This window comes from Chamaea fasciata, unplaced genomic scaffold (assembly GCF_029207755.1).
Source record: "Chamaea fasciata isolate MVZ Bird 193981 ecotype frontalis unplaced genomic scaffold, bChaFas1.0.hap1 SCAF_14, whole genome shotgun sequence".
NCBI lineage: Eukaryota > Metazoa > Chordata > Aves > Passeriformes > Sylviidae > Chamaea > Chamaea fasciata.
This window is the reverse complement of record NW_027094099.1, coordinates 2,487,953-2,509,364: the sequence shown is the minus strand read 5'-3', so window position 1 is coordinate 2,509,364 and position 21,412 is coordinate 2,487,953. Positions and strand designations below refer to the sequence as shown.

Below are 21,412 nucleotides of genomic sequence, written 5' to 3'. Positions count from 1 at the left end.
CTGTTCTTCATAAAATTTATGTTGAGAGCTTCTGCTCTGCTGTGTTGTAAATACGCAGCTCCCCTCCTGTATATCCATGAAATCTCATCACTGTGCTACAAAGGCACCTGCCTGCTCCTGGACATCCTGTTTCCTTGGCTTCCACAGGCCAGAGAAGAAAATGCTGGGCTCAGTGCAGCGCTCTGTGTTTGATAACCTCAGTTCTTTTACAAGGCCATGGCGCCCTGGGAAAGTTTCATTTCAGTTTTATGTCCATTCATTTTTAAAAGTACTTTTTGATATAATTGTAGTTTTTGTTTTCCTATTGACTTGAACTCCCTGAGGTTTAACCTTGCAGTTTATGCGCCTCAGTTGCATTTCTTCTTTTATGTAGTCTCAATTCCCAGTTGGCTGGATCCCAGGATGATTTGGGTTGGAGGGGACCTTAGAGATCATGTCATTCCCAACCCTCTGCCATGGGCGGTGACACCTTCCACTGGACCAGGCTGCTCCAAGCCCCCTCCAGCCTGGCCCACATGTGATTCTGGAAGAACTCCCGGCTTGTGTCAGTGTCTATCAAGCCTGAGTTGCAAATCCCTGCGTACCCAAGTCCCCAGTCCATCCCGTGGTGTCGAGCTGAGTGTGTGTGGGACTGTCAGGTCTCCTTCTCTGTGTGTAACATCATCTTCTTGTCTTTCTTCCTTCCCCCCTGAAGTTCCCCCCACGTTCCTGAAGCGCCCTGTGAACATCTACGCCCACGAGTCCATGGACATCGTGTTTGAGTGCGAGGTGACCGGGAAACCAACACCCACCGTCAAATGGGTCAAAAACGGGGACATGGTCATCCCCAGCGACTACTTCAAAATCGTGGTAAGTGCACTGTCCACCTTGCGGCTTTTGAGGCTCTTGGCCTCTCAGTTCTCCCACACGTAGTCATGGAAATCGGGTTCTTCTATGGAACCTGCTTCCTGCTTTTGTCCTATTGGTGTTTGGAGCCCGGAAGAGAAGTGGTTTCATGAATCCCTTTAGTGTACATTGCTTATATTGGAAGAGCTGATGTCTTTAGAGCTTGGACTTTCCAGGAGAGTCGGGCACACTGTCAAAGTACGAGCTCACCACGACCACTGGCTGTGTGTGCTGCAGTCTGTGCTCTGTAAAAAATCCAATTTCAAGCAGGAGCTGAAATAGAAATGTAACTGAGCTGTGGATGGTGAGTTTGGCACAGGAGTGCTTCTGCAGGGAGATGTTAGATGCACTGAAAGGCATTATTGAGATGTAGTGGCTGTGTAATTGGGTGTACCTGGGTTGTGGGGCTCTGAGATTCACTCAGGGCCCAAAATACCACCAGAACAGCTGGGGAAACATTAGCCAATGCTGTGTGATGCTAGAAAATGATAACCATTAATGAGAGCTTCTGCTGCTTTTTGATCCCCTAGAACATGAGGATTGCATGCAAGGGAGGTGAAATCCGGGAGCTCCAAACAGACTTCTCCCAGTTGCTGTCAGAAGTTTCCCCTGCCTTCTCAACAATGACATGCCATGCTGACATCATTGTTTGGGAAACTGCAGCCCATTTCTAAGTGTTGTTTTCTCCCTTTGCTCCTCAGAAAGAACATAACCTGCAAGTTTTGGGGCTGGTGAAGTCTGATGAAGGATTCTATCAGTGCATTGCAGAAAACGATGTTGGAAATGCACAGGCTGGAGCCCAGCTGATAATACTTGACCTTGGTAAGATAAACTGTGACAGCAGAGAGCCAAAAATGGGGAGGCACCATTCCAAGGGACCTTTCCACATGGTGGGCTCCGTCAATAACTCAGCTAGAGCAGGGTGATTTTTTTAAAAAATCATGTGACTGATCCAGTGTTGTTTTCTGTTCACTTAGTGAGGAGAATTGAAGGAGTTCTACAGGATCTATCCTGTATTTTGAATAATACTTGCTCCAATAATAAAGCATGGTCAGAAGTGCTGCATGCTGAGTTTACAAGCAATAGCAGAATAGCCAGAATGAAAACAGTCACTAAAATCACAAACCTGGAAAAGAAGCATTTATGGAGCACATGCCAAATCACGTATTTTATATCGAAGTCATTCTAGTGTCAGAAGCTTTTTTTCTGCTATTAGTGTAAAAAAATAGAGAACTTTGTCACTCCTGCAGACTGCAGCTGCACATCTGGTGGGTTGCAGCTGCAGTTTAAGGTAAATATTTGTGCCTGTGCTCCAATCAGTAGAACTCCTGCCGGTGCTCCCCATCCAGGGACCTGCATTGCATGGCTGGGGTGGCAAAGCAGAGCAGTTGGTGTTAGGATTAAAGACCCCAAAAAAGAGGTACTGCAAATGTCATCACTAAGGCGTCAGCTTGTTTTGCTCTTTCAGGTCACACAGTTCTGAAAAACAACTTCTAAGAGCCCAAGGAAGAAAACCACTAGTACAGGGGATGAGGGGAGACAAGTCAGACAAGCTATACCGAGGGGGGCTTTGTGTTGTCTTTTTGGAGGGAGTTGTTTTGAATTCTAATTTCTTTCTTATTTGAATGGAGAGGATTTAGGAGAAACAGTCTTAGCCACAGCTGGAGGTTTGCTGGAACTTGACACCTTGAACAGGTGTGAATCTGCTGTCCCTGGTTTTGGTGTCCAATGTGCGAAGAGTAAACTTAGGAATGAGCCACAAAGAGAGATTTCCCATTTATTTTCCAGTTGTTCTGTAGAGTAGCTGTGCACTTACTACTTGCTCTGAATTCCTCTTTGGATCTGGGTGTGTTTCACTGCCGGCTGAGGAGCCACAGGTACTCCCCACTATGAATTGGGGAATGCAGGGTGCCCTCTCCTGGAGTCAGGAGCTTTAATGCCACGGGGCCGTGGGATTCCAGCCTCGGAGCAGTGTCAGGAGTCTGCACCCAGCACTGCCCTGCTGTCATCAGATTGCCAGAAAAATTATTAAAAGTAATTTAATTTCTGCTCCATGCATTAATCACCTGAGTGCTTATTCTCACTTATTATTCCATATTCTCCACGTTTGAAAACACTGACTAATGAATGGCCTTGGCTTTGGGAGCCTTGCCCAAGCCTGTGCTTGCACCCAGTTCCCAGTAGTGGTTTCTAAATGACTGTCACTGTTGTTATTGGAGTTTCTGTGGTCTCACTCCTCTTCCTTTCCCTCCGCTGCTGTTTGTCCAGTGGTTTCTCCTTCCTGCTCCACTCCGGCCCCTCGTCCTGAAGGACTTTGCCTCATGATGTCCTTTCTCTTTTGCATGCTGCCAGAGGATTTGGGCTGCAGTGGTGGAGTCTCACTGTGTGTGTGGAGACACACCCCGAGGCCGTGTCCCTGGAACTCTGGGGACATTGAGATGCTGTTCTCCAGCAGTGGGATACTCCCATGGAACACATCTGAGGGGACCTGGAATTGTGCTGTGCAGGGGGGTGTGACCAGTGCCATGAGGAATGAGTGTGAGATGTGACAACTGGCAATTCACGGGTGGAGGAAATACAGATTTTGCAGTTTAAAACACCTTCTCTCGATCCATGAGCAGTGGAGAAGGAAACTGTTCTGGGGAAGAGGGAGAAGGTATCACATGCAGTAGTGGCAGCTGGCCTGGTATGAAAATTCAAACCCTTAATTTGAACAAAAACTATTCTGAACAGTTCAATCATTAATTCAGAAAACTTTTTGGTTTTTTTAAAATTATTTCCTAGCTGCTGATAAGCAATGCCAGCTTTGCTAATTTGAAAAGTAACTTCAGTGAGAAAAATGTTGATTAAGTGTTCATCAAAGTTCTTCCCAGTTAGCAGCGCTTCCCTTCCTGTGCTGTTCTGTTTTCTCCTTCCTGCTGGAATTGGCAAACATCTGGCTATTTACAAACCATCTCTCATTAGCCCTTTTGCTTATCAAATTGATCTTGAATGAACTAAATGCAAATGAGAAAGTGGCAGCCCTGGGGAGTTTCTCAGGGAGGCCATGTGAGCTCTCTCATCCAAGTGACATCCCACATCTGTGTTTTGTGCTCCTGGAAGGCAGTGTAGGTTTGAAATGCAGTGAAGGGAAAACATTTATCTACTACGAAGGGAGGTTGTCTGTGTTTGGACAGATTTTTGACTTGGAGAGAACAGGAATGTGGTGATTCACCTTCTGCACAGCGTGGGCACAGTCACACAGAAACCTTTATAAAGTCTATTTATGACTCTCATCTCCAACAACGAGCTTGATATAATCATTGATCAGACACCAGTTTTAGGCTGGGCTTTTTTGTTTTTGGGCTGAGTTCTGGGTAGCTTTTAGTGCATAGGAAAGGTAATTGTGGAAAATGTTAAAGCACAGAATTGAAAGGCTTCTTGAATGGCTTTTCTTCTAAACTTTGGTAATTCTGTTAATAAATTCAGAAAAGTTTGCACCTGGAAAGGGATTGGCCATACTGAATCCACAACCCTTGCTTTGTCAGGAATATATGAATCCTGGTATTGAGAGCAGAGATTTTTAGGACAATTGGCAAGGTTGGGAGGATAGAAGAGGGAGGAAGATTTGGGTCAATGGTCTGAGTTAAATCCTCTTTATCCCCTGTACTGAACATCAGGTATAGAATTCTGCAAGGGACTTGAAAAGCCTCTCATGTGCTTTACAACCACTTTGGGATTTGAAGCTGTGTCCCCGTTCCTCAGATACTGGCCCTGGACACTCAGTGCCTTTCAGAATTTCACTGGAGTGGCTCTGCTGCCTGCTCTGCCTTTCAGGAAAGATTTGGGAACTCCCTAAAAGAAGGAGATTTCTCAGTGACCTCATTGCCCTGCACTTGGACTTCTCAGTCTCAATGCTTCTCTCTTTGCCTCCTTGATGAAGAGATGAGTGGTTTGATGTCCTGCAGATGCCCCCATGGAGGAGTCCTGCCTATCCCAGAATCTCCACTGTGCCTTGGGATTGCCTTTCTCAGCAACCTCAAATCGCTCCTCGCCCTTTTTCACACAAACCCAACTTGCTTTACTTCCAATCCTCATTGCTCAGCCCCTGAGTTAGGGGCAGATAGGGAGCACTTAATTACAGCAGAGCCATTCCTTGTCCTCACTGTAGGAGCATTTTTGCGTGTGGTGGGGGAGACCCTCGGGGTAGCGGAGGCATTTGGGGTTTCTTGGTGTTGTAACCCAGCCTTGTCCAGGGAATCTGGCCCTGTTCACGCTGCCATGTGGGGACTGGGAAAAGAACAGGTGGCAACAAGTAGGAGGAGGGAGGCAGATGGTTCCCTGTCACCCTGTGTGAAAGGCATTGACGAGTACTCAGGCTCCGGGGAAAAGCAGGAGCGATGCCTGAGCGCTGTGGAAAGCATGGGCCTGGATTGTAAACAAATATGCTGTGTTACTGGGGCACAATTTCAAACCATCCTTTCAGATGCACTGTGTCACCTTCACAACTGAAGGGGGGTGCTTTGTGGGGCTCTTGTACTTTTATACCACAAAATTGGGGTTTTTAACTACTGTGAATTGTACAGGAGTGAGATCTTGGAGTGAATGAGTTGGATACGGTGCCGTAGGAACCATTCCAGGATTGTTTGTAGTGGAACTCTCGGTTTCTTTACTCATTTTTTTCGTGAAAAAGGACTCTGTCCAAGTAAGGGTATCCTGCATGTGATTAATTATTCCCAGCATGAGAAGGAAGGAGGAGGAATTAGAAATCTATGTGTAGTTGTAGAGCTGTGAGGCTTTGGGATTGCAGACACATCTGGGGATGGCTCCAAGGGGTGACTGCAGATTCTTCAGGAAGTAGGGGCAAGGAAGCAGGGAACTGGGTCACCCTCGAGGGCTGCCTCCAATGTTTCATCACTTTGGAGAGGGTGATGAGCCAGCCAGGAGCGCTTACACGGGGATCACGGGATGGAAGGACAGCAGGGCCCTGTGTGTGTCTGTTGGAGACTGGGTCCTTGTCTTGGTTTGAAAGACGGGTCAGCTAGGGAGGGGCAGGGCCTCCCTTGGAATGGAGAATTCAAGCCCCCTCCCTCCAAATTGTTGTAATTTAGAAATTAAGGGGCTCTCAGGCAGAGGTATGGGCATAGGAATAACAGTTCTTTACTGCTCTGTGTAACCAGGCAAATAAACACCGACCCCAGCATTAATAATAAACAGAAGCAGGAACCCAGGAACAGCTTCCCTGAGCGCGGCACTTTCCCCTTTGGGGCAGTTCCGGGCACGGCCGCCAGGGGCGCTGCTGGCTCCCGGTGGGCGGGGCGGGTGCGATGATCCCCCCGCGGCTGCAGGGGGCGCTGCGGGGCGGGATCGGGGAGCACGTGGCGATGGCGGCTTTGTCCGAGATGGGAAGGGATGGAAGAGATGGATCAGAAACTGCGGAGCTGTGGCTGAAGGGATGGAAGAGATGGATCAGAAACTCTGGAGCTGAGGCTGAAGGAATGGAAGAGATGGATCAGAAACTCCGGAGCTGAGGCTGAAGGGATGGAAGAGATGGATCAGAAACTCCGGAGCTGTGGCTGAAGGGATGGAAGAGATGGATCAGAAAACTCCGGAGCTGTGGGTGAAGGGATGGAAGAGATGGATCAGAAACTCCGGAGCTGAGGCTGAAGGGATGGAAGAGATGGATCAGAAACTCTGGAGCTGAGGCTGAAGGGATGGAAGAGATGGATCAGAAAACTCCAGAGCTGCGGCTGAAGGGATGGAAGAGATGGATCAGAAACTCCGGAGCTGAGGCTGAAGGGATGGAAGAGATGGATCAGAAACTCCGGAGCTGAGGCTGAAGGGATGGAAGAGATGGATCAGAAACTCCGGAGCTGCAGCTGAAGATGGAAGAGATGGATCAGAAAATTCTGGAGCTGAGGCTGAAGGGATGGAAGAGATGGATCAGAAACTCCGGAGCTGTGGGTGAAGGGATGGAAGAGATGGATCAGAAACTCTGGAGCTGCGGCTGAAGACGTGGGAGGTCTTGGCAGACAGGGGATGCGGGCTACAGAGTAATGAGAAACTCAGAGCAGTGCGGAAGAAGCAGCAGGGGCGGGACAACAGCGGCCCTGCTCCCTGCACAGCGACAGGCCCCTCTTTAGTGAGGCAGGAGTTAGAAATTCCCAGTTCAGTGGCTGTTCCCAGGAGCAGGGGCTCACCCCACTCCAGAAGAAACAGGACCAAGGGGGACTTCTGCAGCAGCAGTGAGTTCCTTTCCCCAAAACCACACCGCTCCCCTCCAAGGCTCAGACCGAGTGAGTGAGTTTCCCTTCCTCTCCCTGTCTGAAGCACCCAGCCGTCAGTGCTTCTTAGCAACACAGCGGGGGAAAAAACCCACTGGTAACAGGGGAAGAAAAAAGGAAAGGAAAAAAGCCAACCCCCAACAGTCCTGCAGGGCAGGAAAGGGGGTGGATGGAGCTTTTTAACCCAGCCCTGGTACCCGTGTGCCGTTTGAGCCTTGTGGGGGTGCTGGGGTGGCAGCTCTGTGTGTGTCAGGCAGGATGTGGAGTTTCCAGAGCAGGCTGGAATTCGTTGCCTGTGTCTGGTGAGTGGAGCTGAAAATTCCAGCCTTGTGCTTCCAGACAGGAGGCTTTGGCTTGTTTGGGATATTTTTGGTAGGTTTTCATAGGAGGCTGTGTTAATGGACAAGAGGCAAACCGTTAGATCCTGAAGGACCGAAGCACAGGAATGGTCTGCTCCATAGGGCAGAGGTTGAGTGTGTGTGTGTGTCCAGGAGGGATAAAGAAGGAGCTGCCAAGTGGGCTCCAACACAAAGTGAAAGCCCGGAAAAATTGCAGAAAATTGCCTGGAAGTGTAGGGGTGTAGAAAAGACAAAGCTCAGCTGGAGCTGGAACCTTTTCAGGGAAGGTTATGGAGCAAATCCCCCTGGAAGCCATGTAATGGATACATGAAAGGGATGATGACTGGGGAAATCTGCATGGATTTGCCAAAGGCAAACCGTACCCCACTGTTCCTGTGGCCTTCTGAGATGAATGGCTGGGCCTGTGGTTGAGAGAAGTGGATTTTGTTTGCTTTGCCTTTAGCCAAGCCTTTGGTACTGTCTCCAAGGGTATCCCTGAACCTAAACTGGGAAATCCAGACTGGATGATGGGATGTGTGGAGAGCCAGGGAAATTTGGAGCATGTGATGTACTGGATGTGCTGAGTTTGGTTCATCCTGGACCCCCTGTTACTGCTCAGGCAGGGATGGGGACACAGGGCAGGTGGTGGTGACAGGGAAAAGCTGCAAGCAGAGGAATTTCTGATCAGAGAAAGCAGTTTCACAGGGAGGGAGCTGCAGTCCAACGGGCTGCCCAGGGAGGTCTGGAAATCTCCGCTGCTGGGAGATACTCAAGGCACGCGTGGACAAGGCCATCAGCAGCCTGGTTGAAGGTGACTCTGCTCAAGGCGAGGTTCAGGTGAGCTCCCAGACCTTTCTGTGGTCCTGACACACTGTGAGGCAGGGCTGGCGATCGACCCTCTTGGTGTTGGTGCTCTGCAAGGAATGGTCCAATCTGACAGTTCCATGGCATGTGTTTCCGGCTGATCTCCTTGGGAGAGACACAAGTGCCAGGTGTTGATGGCAGTGTGACATCACAAACGATGTTTGATTCAAGTCTGACGCCACTGGAGGATCTCAGTTTCTCTGCCGAGTCTCATTCTGTGGATCCTAATTCAGAGGGAGCCTTAAAGACATCATTTATTGCCCTAAATTGGTGCATTTTTAAAGCAATTGAATTCTGTCCAGGCCCATTGCTGCATAAACAATTCCATTTTGCCTTGGTGCCTCTCTGCCAGGGTTTGGCTGTGAGCTGTGTGCAGTCTTGGAGCACCGAAAGGAGCTGAGTGGGCTGGGGGCTCCTCTGACCCCCAGAAAGATGGAGAACATCAGGAATCTGATCCATGTTTCCCAAAGCCAGCACATTTCAGTTAAGATTGTGCTGAAAATCTGTCATTTCTGCGCTGCAGATGGTACTGGACTGTTTGAATTCATTTCAGGCTGACTTGGAGATTCCCATTCCTCACACAGAGGCCATTTCAGCTCCCCTGAGCTGACTGAAAAGATTCCCAGCTATAGCTGGATTTTAAGGCGATGTCAAAAGCCTTATTTCAGTCAGGATAGATGAAATACTCTGTGTTTTCCATAACTATGAGCTTCATTATGCTGTTGTAGGAGGCAAAGAGGAGTTGTTGACAATTTTTGGCTCCTACTGAAAGAAATGCAAAAGTTGGCACTAACAGGCCAACTGTGCTCTGCTTTGAAAAACTCAGTTACACATTTGGGTATTTGCCATGTGTAAAAAAATCCCCCAAATGGGGCCTTGCCTGGTTCAAGCCCTGAGGCAGACTCATCTCATCTCAGGACCTATTTTGGATGATTCCACAGATATCAAATGTACCTTCTCAGGCTCTCTCACTCATAGAGGTGATGCTTTGGAGTATGTTTTAGTCACATATGGTGAATGAAAGCATTCTCAGTCCATGGAATTCTGTGGAGTTCTTGGAGACTACAGAAGTACTTGAAAAGACTGCAGGGTGTTGTGAATGAAATGCCAGAGAAAGATAAAAATACATTGTTCTTATTCAGAGAACAAAAAAGGAGGACTCTGCGTGTTCCCCTGCAGGGTCTCCTGTTTCTTCTCTCAGACAGAAACGTTCTCGTGTTCCTTCTGCCTTGTCCAATTTTGCATGTCTTAATGAAGGAAGATGGGAAGAGGTCCCTGTGGTTTCCAGGAGTGTCTTGCAGGAGTCTTGGCATCCACCAGGAAAGAAATAGATGAAAATGGAGCAGAGAGGCTGCAAAGCCTTGCAGACAAAAATCCACATTTTCTGTCAAGAGGCAAAAGTACTTAAAAGAGTGAACTGTGGGTTTTGGGGGAGCGGGAGATGGTGATGGAGCTGGGGTGGAACTGGATATTCAGGGTCCCTTCAGCACAAAGAGCCCATGGTTCTGGGAGAGCAGGTCTGTGCTGAGGGCACCTGGCTCCGCTGCACTGGAGACCCGGGGACATGGGGAAGAACATCTGCTCTGGTGGAGCGGGAAGATCTGAAAGTCAGAGAATGGAAAATCCAGTGGGATGAGCATCATCAGAGCCAGGAGTAGCAGAGGAGCTTCCTCCCTGCTTTTATCTATTTTGTATCCACATATCCCTGAGGTTTCCCGCTCACAGCTTTAAAGTTTGTCCCCAAAAAGCTTTAAAACCGGCAACTATCAAATTCTGAGCTGCACAGGGTGAACATTTAAGAACTCCTGGCAGTGCGGAGCCCAAAGCATTCCCGAAGTCTCTGCCTCCATCCCAGCACTCCGGCATCCACCCGGCGTCAGATGGATGGTGCAGGAACAGCTTGGAAGCCTCATTTGGAGAGTTGTGCTTCAGGAACATAAACAGCATCTGAAATCACAAACTGACTTCAAGCAGTCACAGCCAAAGCCAAGCTCAGAGAATGTTTTGTACCGGTTGTGTACACTCCAGTGCTAATTTTCTGTAAACACAGCAGTGTGTGCTCCTCTTTAGTGCTGAAAGAGTGCGGGTTTTGGGTTTAATTTTGATTTTAATTTACATTACTTAGCTATTATTCCTCAGGGAAAGGCAGCATTTGTGTTTCTCATGGCTGCATGTCTGTTCAAAATGGCCTGGGAGCTGTTTGAATTCAGTCAGTTCCATTTCTCGACTCTATTCCTGTTTAATAAATGATCTTTATTTATTCCCTCTTTATGGGCCCTGCTTATGTATAGTCTTACTGAGAAGCAGAACTGATTTAACCACCCTAGATCCCAAACTTCTCGAACGTTTAACTTGATGAAGCGGGAGCTAAGCAGTCCTCAGCAGCCTATTCATGTTTAAAGCTAGCACAGGCTTTGAATAAATTGCTCTAATTTAGATTAAATTAGGAATAGATTAATGTTTGCCAGCGTGCCGTGAATCTCAGGGAGGCAGAACAGCATTTATATTGTGCTTATTAGTTTTCATTTCTTGTTTTATGACTGTATTTACAGTTGGCTTGGCAAAGAAGTGGGAACCTCGTGATGGAATTCGTACAGGGTTGGGTGCAACAAATAAAGGGGTGTGGGGATGCTGCTCGTGCAGCTGTGCTGGGAAACACGGGCACTGGCACCTTGAATTTTGGCTTTCACCAGGGGAGTGGATGGCTAGAAGGTCCTTGAAGAAGTTCCGTGTCATGCTGGAAAAGGAGCGATACGTGAGGAATGTTCAGTGGAGGCAGAGCAAGGGCCCATAGGAGCAAAAAGCTTTTGGTGTTTTATGAGAAGTACGCAACACAGGTTAACACAAGTTTGCTGTTCTCCACCTGTATTATCCCATATTTATTGTGCCACCGCAGAAGTGCAGTGAGGTGGGATGTGTATGGAAGGCTCTGAGTCTGTTTGATCTCTTCTGGCTAATCCTGAATTCCTGAGGGAGTTTCTCAGTCCCATAAAAGTCTCTTGGCTGCCAGAAAGGCTGATTATTAACACCAAATATACCTCCCTCAAGAGCACTGAAATCCACCCATTCCAGTTACGCTCATATTTTCTGTATTCCTGGCAGCTTGGCTGGGTGATGTCATGTCAGGAGTGCTTTTTCCTGGGAACAAAGCGGTGCCGCTCCGGACACGAGCCCAGCTCCAGCTGTGGAGTGATGGCTCCTCTGCCTGGCTCTGCCTCCTGCCTAGAGGGGAAAATACAAATAACCAGGGCCAAGAGCAGCCTCTGCAGTGGGTCACGAGGGCTCTTGTTTTTTTGTGGCTTTGCTTTTTCCATCCCTGGATGAGTGGAAAGGCAGGATTAGCTGTAGCTTGATATCTGTCATGCCTACCAAAGGCATTTCCTCTGCCTTTATTCCTCATATCCAGGGCTGGGAAGATTGACAGAAACACCCTTAATTTGTAATTGATCCCAGGCTCGTGTTGGAAAGGAAAAGATCAGATTTTGTCAGTCTCGCACCAGTGGGGAAGAACAAACACATGGGGTTGGTCTTAATTGGTTGCTTATATTTCAGAGTTGCTAAATGACACAGAATAGCAGAGACAGCTGAATGCCGTTTGGAGAGAAGGGACTGGATTGGTTTTCACTTGGGCTGAGTGGGGTAACAGGACTGATGGAGATCTGGAGCTGGGAGAAACCCCTGGTACTTATTGACAGCATAACCTGCACGGGCTCGTGGGATTTATTCTCTAAGCAAATGCCATCAATCTAACAAAGAAATGTAATTTTTCATAATGTGTGTTCAGTGTTGAAACCAGCTGTAAAATGTCACTGTTCTCACTGGGGTAGACTTGGAGTGGGGTTTTTTTTTTGTTTGTTTTCCTGGTTGTTTCCCCTCTTCTATTGTCTCTCTTCTCTCCAAAAAGAAACTCATAATTGTGGATCCAGAATCTTTAAAGGACAGGTGGATTCTGTGTGGTTTTCCTGGTGACACATCAGCACTGGAGGTGTTGAAGGGAAAGAAAGAGGGAGGAAAGTCATGCCTGGATCCAGGTCACAGCTGATTGGGGATGGACATTCCCCCTTGGCCCTTCTTCAGCACCAATTTACATTTGTAAACTGCTTTAAAAACTTGGGGTTTGGGCATTTTTAACAGTGGTCAGTGACCCCAGCAGATCCACATCTAAGTGTTGCATCTCTTGCTACAAACCCCATCATGTGCTTCTGGGGTATAACTTGTAATTTTTGTGTGCTGGGAAGTGCACACCAAATTCAAATTCCCAAGCCTCTGTGCTGGGAAAATCAGTTGTATTTAAAAAAAAAATCATGGGGTTCACTTTTTTCTGTTAGAATTAGAAATATGAGAAAGCAAGTGAACATTACAGGGTTAAAAATAAAAATAAAAGAATTCTTAATTAAGAGTTTGTAAGTTTCCCAAATATCTTGATACTTCCCAAGTTCTGTAAAAATCGGTGGGTGTGAGGTGGGCAGCAAGAAGCAGGTGCCTGTGGCCTTTAGCAGAGAAATCCAGTGAAATTGAATAAAATATCCAGTATCACATCTAACAGTGCTGCTCTCTAGGTGGTTATAGACTGAAAGAGGAAAAGGGGGTTTGAGGGGACCTTCTCTCTCTTAAAAAATATCAGTTGTGGAGATATAAACCTAAATGGAAGGAAAACAGAGTGTGGTAGATATGTGTAAGAAACAAGTAGTTAAATATGCCCTTCATAATTAGTTTAAATAAGTTTTTAAAGAGCTTGGGAAAATAAGGACAATTTTGACAGCGAGCAGCTTGTTTGGCCTCTGCTGCAGCTCCAGTTTGGCAGAGTTGGTGCTGCCAAGTTGTTCCAAGCAGCTCTCAAACAGAAGGAGAAGATGTCCCACTTCCAGGGTATTTTTTGGAGAAGAAGCAGCCGTGTAGGGTAACACTGAGCTGCAGCACTTTGTACCCCTGCAGGTGTCCCAGACAGGGACAGGGGGATGTCTTATCCACAGGCACTTGGAGCAGCAGGGCAGTCACTTAAAGGGAATACTGCGGGTTGAAGTCAGCGGTTACCGGTGATCTGTGAGCAGCAGCAGGGTTTGTGTTCAGTGGGTTCCTCTGTTTCAGTTCAGGCTCTTACTGTCGTGCTCCTTTGAAAATCCATCCAGAAACAGTCGAGGCATGGTCATGGAATCCCAGGGTAGTTTGGGCCGGAGGGACCTCAAAGCCCAAGCCCTCCACCCCTGCTATGGCAGGGACGCTTTGCACCGTCCCAGGGTGCTCCAAGCCCCATCCAGCACTGCTGGGGGTGTTGTGGTCCTGCTCTGCCTCCCCGCAGCACTATTGGGGATTATTGCAGCATTCCCACAGCTCCCAGCACTGGTGATCCCCTTCCCTCCAGCGTGCCAGCTGAGCATCCCTGTGGATACCACGAGGGAGAGGTGGGAAGGGATCTGCCCAAGGGCACCAGAGGAGTTGTTGGCAGGGCCTGGGGGAACTTGTTGAGCTCTTGGGCTGTGCCAGTGGCTGTGCAGAGCTGAGTCCTTTGCACAGGACTCAGCGTTATATTCACCACTGCTCCTCAAAGGCTGTGTTATTTGGGAATAAAGCCACAGCTCTCCTGTTGGTATTAAAGTCAGATTGCAGAACGCTCTTGCAGGCTCTGCTGTTCTCAGGAGATTTTTTTAAGTCTTCAGAGCAGTTCAACTGATGAATATTTACAGTAAGAGGAGAACCTGGCCGGGGTTCTTGGGGGGGCACTTCGAGGCAGTTTTCCTGCCTCAGGATCTATATGTGGGTTTTGGTTTGGGTTTTTGATTCTTTTTCTCGAGGACTAGTTGTTAAAAAAATATTTAAGTTTTGAAAAAATTGAATAGTCACTACTGAATTTGAAGGCCATACCCATCATTCTTCAATACGTGTTATGGTTTAAATTTCTTTCCAATGGCAGAACACGTTTCAAAGCAGTTTTAAATTCCTTGGGGTCAGGTGAGGTGTGTTTGGTTTATTTCCCTTTTTTTAATGACCTGATGCTCGTGACTGAAATTCCTGCAGGGCTTTTTTTCCTTTGCATCCTCCCCTGGAGCACTGGGATGTCATCGGATCCAGGGGGTTCCTGCTCAGTTTCCCTGGAATGCGTCAGCAGGGCCGTCACGCCTTTTTAAGGGTTGTTTTATGAGACAGGAAAAAATCAAATTGTTTCCTCTACACCAAAGCATTTCATGGTGAAACGGGAATGGGAGGAGGGCTCGTTATCAGAAGGATTTTTATGACTTCCCTTAAAACACTGGCTCCCAGTCAGAATGTGTTTATCATTATATTTATATATCCCAGATTACTGAGCACCCAGCAGTGTCTGTTCACAATGCAGAACAGAACCAAATAAATGCCTAAAAACCAGAATCACCGAGTGGCAGTTAAACACTTGCTTGTTCTGGAGTTTTGAGGAGTATTTTACAACACTGTACGTTGAGTGAAGAGTAAATAACAGCTCTTGCTCCCAGTGGTGATGTAAATTAATCTAAGGCAATTAAAAATTAAAAATAAGGCATTTTGCCTGCTCCAGGCTAAACGTGTCAGCATAGAGGAATAAATAAGGAAGCATCTCTGTTTCATTTATGAGGAAAATGAGGAATGTTGGTGGGGTCTGTTCCTTAGGCTGGGGGCTTTGGGTTCTTGAGTGTGTGAGGAACAAAATTTATTCCAAATGTTGAGTCAGGTGCTTGTCCTCAAACCTCTCCCTTGAGTGAGATGATCCAGGGAAATGCTCATGTGAGGTCAGCTCCTGGATCCCTGTACTCCAGGTTTTCCCGTGGTTCCTGCAGGTGTAATTCCCCAAGGGGTGCCCTGCTCAGGGGCTCTGTGTCCAGCTGTGCTTCCCTCGAGGTGTTGATCCCAATGCTGCTGTGTTTGTCTTTCTGACACATTTCCAAAATCACACACAAAGTCCTGCAGTTTAAATTAGCTCGTGAAGGGTAATTAAGTCTACAGAATCCTAAATTTGGAGGGGATTTTATGTCAAGCAGATGTGGATCTGTGTCTTACACCGGGGGAATAGGGGTGATGGTGGCTGTCGTTGGAACTCCAGGAGATTCAGGACGTTCAGGATTCAGATTCAGGACGTTTATGTTCATTCTGTAAAGCAGAAATTACTTTCCACCCTCCTCTTTCCACGTCTGTTCAGTCTCTGTTCCAGCTTTGCACAAAAGCACCAGTTTGTGGAGGAACAGGAGTCCCAGAGACTTTAACTTCTTTAAATGAGTTTTTCCAGGGGAAGGAGTTAATTCCATTATTACAGCCGATCTGGTGAGACCAACTTCAGCACTGTGGTTGTTTGTGCTGAGAGAAATTACTTGGGCCAGGTAACGTGGTTTCTTTTGAGTGTGGTATCACTCAGGGAACAGCTGGGATTAACAGGGGTATCCCTTCTGTTGGAAATTGATGTTTGAAGCATTTGAACAAGGACAACAATTGGATACAGGTAAAAACACGGGCGAAAAATAGGAGAGAAAGCAAAATTTTGAAGGGTGGTGTACAGTGTGAACTTGCTAATTTTGTTATTTCATGTTTGTTATTGCACTGCAGCCAAATGCTGCTGTTATTCTTAAATACGATGCACACAGTGAAATCAGTGGGATTTGACTCTTTGCACCATCACGCCTGCTTAATCCTGATCCAAGTTGAATCTTTCCGCTGGGACACCATGAACCAAAGTTCAAATTTAGCACAGTGCCTTTGGTAAAAGAAGAAGTTTGCAAGTCTTTATTACCTCTCTGGAATCAGTTAAATGGATTTATGGGGAAATTATTGACTACGCGGTTTATATGAATACCCCACATCAAAATTAAACCTTTCAGTGCCTCTGATGTATGTTTTTTCTTAGGGAATACAGTTAAAATATTAGAGGTGTTGAGTTCTGAATGTGTTATGTAATTTTTTTCTAACAGGTTTGTTGACAAAATAGTTATTTGTTATTTTTAGCTGTAGTAGATCTTAGTTGCTGAAATCATGTTTCAAAGGTTATTTCAGATCTCTGAAATCTACCCTGAAGTCCTTCCAAGGAGGACTTTCTCTTCTCCTCCTCTGTATTAACTGGTGCCCCTGTCCCTCGCTGTCCCCAGGAATGATTCCCTGGGAAGGTCCTTCTGGTTCTCCACGGGCCAGATCCATCTTCCCCCTCCAGGGGTTCATTGGTTCAGTTGACCTTCCCAAGCCATTCCTGCTCCTTGTCCCTTGGCTGCACCTCGGGGAGTCTTGGATCTCGGTGTCTCTGGGCTGGGGGATGCACTCGGGTCCCTGCTGGTGTTCGGGGTGAGAGCTGCTCCAGAGCTCCTTTGGATGCAGGCACTGGGCTCCAGGAACACTTGGATCACTCTGTGGTGCCTCTTTTGCTTCCGAAATCCCCACTCTCTTCAGGCAGGTGCTGCAGTGAGGACTTGAAAATACTTGGATATGGCCAAAACTGCCTAAAAATGACTTTGAACCAGTTCTCCAGGTGTTTCTGGATCTGAACCCCTGCATTTCCACAGCCCTCCAGAGGCAGGTGGTGGCAGTGCCACATGGGTACCCGGGGGACTGGAGTGTTGTTCAGATAAGGCTGATAAGGAGCAGATAACATTCCTGTTCCCCCACCCTTTGTGTCGGAGCCAGTGGTATCACTGGAATGTTGTTGCCAAACAGGAGGAAGCCTGGATATGGCAGTAACCTCCGGAGGGGGGAAGGCAGGGAAAGGGAGATCGGAACCGGACAATGTGGAAAGTATTTCCAGTGATTTCATAACGGCCAGAGCGGTTCAGTGAGTGGTTTTCAGGTGTGGCTGAGTTGTTTGGAAAAGATCTCCTGGGCCCCCTGGGTGGTGGCCCTGGAGCAGCTCGCTGGGCATGCTCCATCTCTTTGTTATCCCAGGGTTTTCCTACAAGATCAAAAGATGGGATCACACCAGTGCGCCCACCCCATGGACGCCTTCACCTTTTGGACGTCACCAGCCCAGTGCTGGGGCAATTAAAACCTTGTTACTGATTGATCTGAGTCCAAATCCTTGTGGGTATTTGCACACCCTGCAAAGCTTTTTGATAAAATCGTTGCAGTATTTGATGTCTGCTCAGAAGGAGCCCTGGGAAGGGCAGCTTGATAGAAGGGGCTTAAGGATTAGCAGCTGGAATGTCCTCACACCCTGGATCCCCGGGATTCCTCTGGGGCTGCCTTGGCTGGCATTGCTGTTGGTGTCACACCTGAGCAGCATAGACACGGATTCCTGTGTCTTGGAATGCTGTAGGACGCGGGGAAAATAATTTCTAGGGCAAAGTTAAAAATTTCTGCTTCTCATGTTGCTGGGAATTGCTGCCTGGCGTGCAGTGGCCAGCAAGCGGGAGTGGAACTCTGCTGCCTGGAGTTGTTCAGGAGTTCCAGCATCCTGATTACTCCACAGTAGAACATAAATTACAGTGCAAAGCACAAGTCACTTGCTGAATGTGCTTTTAAAAAATGAGATTCATGGGAAGCCGTGTAGGAATAACTGTAGAGAACAGTCCAGAGCTGGAGTTACTGTTTAAGAAGTGATAAAGGAGATGTTGGAAAGAAGAGACTTGAGTTGCTTCTTTCATAGTGCTGAAAGCTGGAAGTGACAAAACCATTCGCTGACTGGTGTTAGAGCTAATTTGGGTGTAACTGCTCATGAGCGCAGCTCTGACTGCTGAGCTCTGCTCACCCAGCTGGGGATGAAGCCTCTGTTAGAGCACTTGAGGCATTTGTAGAAAATACAGGGAAAAAAGGAAGGAAGTCCCTTCATCTTCAGGGTCCATCCCCCAGCTCATGGCAATCCCAAAAGTGTTTAAGTGCAATGTTTGGGGGAGTTCTGGGGCTTGGCCCTGCTCACCTCACCTGGAGGGTTTCAGGTCCTTGCTGGTCTCCCTGGGTCACAGCTTAATTTTAAGGTGTCGTTAAGATTTTGTTGTCTGTGACTGTTCTGTAATGCTGCGGGAAGGAGCGTTCCTGGTCTGAGCCTTGCACAAGGACAGAACTGGGTGTCTGTTCTCTGGGAAGGCCTGGCAGCTCTCCCAGCCCCATCAGCTCTATGTGCGCACCACTTCAGAAAAGATGGATCCGTTTCATGGTATAGGAGGAAAAACACACGAGTGTGTGGGGATGGCGTTTAGATTGAGCAGATGAATTTTTAAAATATTCCACTTTAACTCCATGGAATGAATTTTAACAGTGGGTATTCTGCATCAGAACCATGTCATTTGAAGCAGATCACCTGACAGTATTCCCAAGACAGGTAAGAAAAACCCAAGTATGAGCGTTTGCAATTTGAAGTGACCTGGAAATCGAGCAGGGCAGTGTGAAAAGTGCTGAAAGCAATGGGCACCAGGGAGGGTTCTGCAGTTCCATCCCTTGTTCCTCCGTGGGAACACTGAGGAAGGAGTTTGTCAGGTGCAGTGAGAAGGTCTCCAGTCCAAGGGAGCTGGTGATAAGGGCTGGCATTTAAACACAGGGAAAGCCTGGTGTGATACTGGATCAGCACTGGAATGTCATTCAGGAAGATGCCCTGGCCCCACTCAGGGCTCTCCTGCGTGATCTACGACAGCAAGGGGCTCCCTGGGGGAATGGGGCCCTGGCTGAAGCCAGAAGAGGTAAAAGCGGTATATTCCAGCAAGAAATCCAATTATGGGACATATTAAAAAGGAAGGGGGGGGGGGTTAGATAAAAATAGATTTTGCAATGAATGTGAAATTAATGGTGTCATGTATTGATCAGGAGGGGCTGCTGGAGAGCACTTAATTGGGATCTTTAGCTATTAGAGTGTGGAAGAGATAATTAAGGAGATACCCTGGAGTACGTGTGTCTCTGTGATCTGTATTTGGAATACCAAAGTGTTCCTGGCTCTGGGAATCTCCCCCAGTTCTGCCCACGGACTGGTGTGACATTGTGCAAAGCTGATCAAAACCCCATGGCTGGTTCTTAGGTCTCTGTCAGGACCTGAGCAACAAACAGAACAGGAAACATGACAGCTCTGCCCATTGAGGACCTCCCAAGCTGATGCTTGGGTTCACAAGGGGCTTTGACGATTTCAAATCACATTGCTGCTGAGGAAAGACTCCTCAGTGTTTTTCCCTGAAGATCTGGTCATTCAGACAACATTGTCTCCTTTAGTCAGGTTTTTTGGGAGGATTTCTCATTGTGTATCAGGACACAAATCCCCATGTTCTGGTGGAGCTGCTGCAGCTCAACAACAGCTCTTCTAGCCCTGAATTTCTTTCTGGGGAAAAGCAGAGCAATTTTAGTTAGTTTCCATAATTAATGAAAAAATAAATGAATTTGGCAGCGTGGATTCCCACGTGGAAAATGTCATCAGGTGGTTTAAGCTTGGTAAATAGTTAAGAATCCAGAAAAATTCTGTGTATCCTGAGCTTTGGGGGTTTGTTTCTAATTGCGCTGCTTGGAATACTCGCTGGTAATTGGAGTCCAGCTGCTCAGAATCTCACTGTTACATTTACTGGCTGGATTGCTTTAATAGGATTTGGAGAGTGGCTCTTCCTATGGTTCAGCCTGTACTGTTAAATCACCAACCTTTTAATGCCATAATCCCTGGATTTATCCTGCCTGGGAGTAGCAACATAGGAAGACGTGACTGAGGCTGAAAGTTTGGAGAGTGTGGGTATAATCCGGAGCAACAGTTGTTTGTGCTTGTCAGAGTCACTGTAAAATGATGAAATGGGTGTTGTGGGACAGAGGAAGAGCACTGATGGCAGGAAAAACAGCGGGGAAAAGGCTGTCATTCCAGTGCCATGGGCCAGTAGCACAACCCAAGCAGGTCAGGAAGCAGCTTTGTGTGAAATGGCCGCAGGGTTTGACTGGATGAGATTGCACTGAAAGGAATTCTGTGTATTTATCTGTCATTTTGTTACGATTGAGAATCATTAATTGAATTGTGCATGTTAATGAGCTGCAGTAGAAAGTGGGGTCTGATTTGAGTAGTTCGCAGAGGTTGGGGTTTAACCGTCGCGCACGTGTGGCATGACGTGTGCTCACAAAGCAGTAGCACTGTGGTTTGCTGCTGGTATCCTCTCCTGAGGTCTATTTTACCCCCAGTTCCACCCTTCCCTCCCCTGCCACTTCCATTACAGTGGAGATTTGGTCTGCTTGCCTGACAGTGCCGTGTCCTGTACTCCCCATTAGTGGTCAGTAGTTACCTCTGCCTGCATGTCAGCCTTCAGTTTAATGGCCTTTTTTGTGTGTTCATTTTCTTCTGTTTTCCCATCGTGGTTTTGTTTATTTCTTTTACGGTTTTTTTTTTCTGTTCTCTTTTTTTTTTCCCTTTTTTTTTTTTTTTTAAACCGTGGTGATGTTTGCCCTTCATATTCCCCAATGTTTGCACATGCCAAGATGTTGCCATCCCAACATTACCTCCCACTTCACTGACCAGTGCCACTAATGACCATCTAGCACCAGCCACAGCGGGACCCCTGCCCTCCGCCCCGCGCGACGTCGTGGCCACCCTGGTGTCCACTCGCTTCATCCGGCTCACGTGGCGGCCGCCGGCCTCGGACCCGCAGGGAGACAACCTCACCTACTCCATCTTCTACACCAAGGAGGGCATCAACAGGTAAACTGAGACAGCTGCTAACACCTGGTCAGGGGCTTACAAACTACCTGCTAATGTATCAGTCACTGAGGGTCCAGCCTTTGCAGAGAAGGGGCTGAAATTAATTCGCGAGACTGCTCTTCAGAGGTGTTTCGTGAAGCAAAAGAACAAAATAACAAATGTCACAGGAAACAAAAGAAAAGCCGCGCGCAGGTGTCCGAGAAATCTCTGACGCCCTGCTAAAACGCTCCAAAAAGCCCCTTACTTTTGGGTTCCTTCCTAAATGCTGGATGTTCTAGGAGGGACAGTCTGGCTTGCTGCCAGGAAGATCACCAAGAGGTTTTGAGTTACACTCTCAGAGCCCAATCCATGCTCTTGTGCTGGCCCTGAGCTAACCACATAAGAGAAAAATACCGAACTTTCTGGGCAAACTTCCCAAAACGTCTAGAGGTAAACTGACACTCTTTCCCTGTTTGGAAGCACTTGCTGGGGGTGTGGGGGATGCTTTACTGCAGTAA

The 21,412-nt window shown here is 47.5% G+C and overlaps 1 protein-coding gene across 7 annotated transcripts in view; it reads left to right on the top strand.

Moving 5' to 3' along the window:
- The window catches only part of NEO1 (neogenin 1), a 168,742-nt gene that overhangs the window by 103,688 nt on the left and 43,642 nt on the right, over window positions 1–21,412 (top strand). For 4 of the 7 annotated variants that reach the window (XM_066196691.1, XM_066196688.1, XM_066196687.1 and 1 more), the window contains exons 6-8: window positions 695–849; window positions 1,587–1,707; window positions 20,696–20,915. In XM_066196691.1, coding sequence (XP_066052788.1) covers window positions 695–849; window positions 1,587–1,707; window positions 20,696–20,915 — 496 coding nt within the window. The remainder of the gene's footprint in view (window positions 1–694; window positions 850–1,586; window positions 1,708–20,695; window positions 20,916–21,412) is intronic. The other 3 variants (XM_066196692.1, XM_066196689.1, XM_066196690.1) reach the window with 1 other exon arrangement.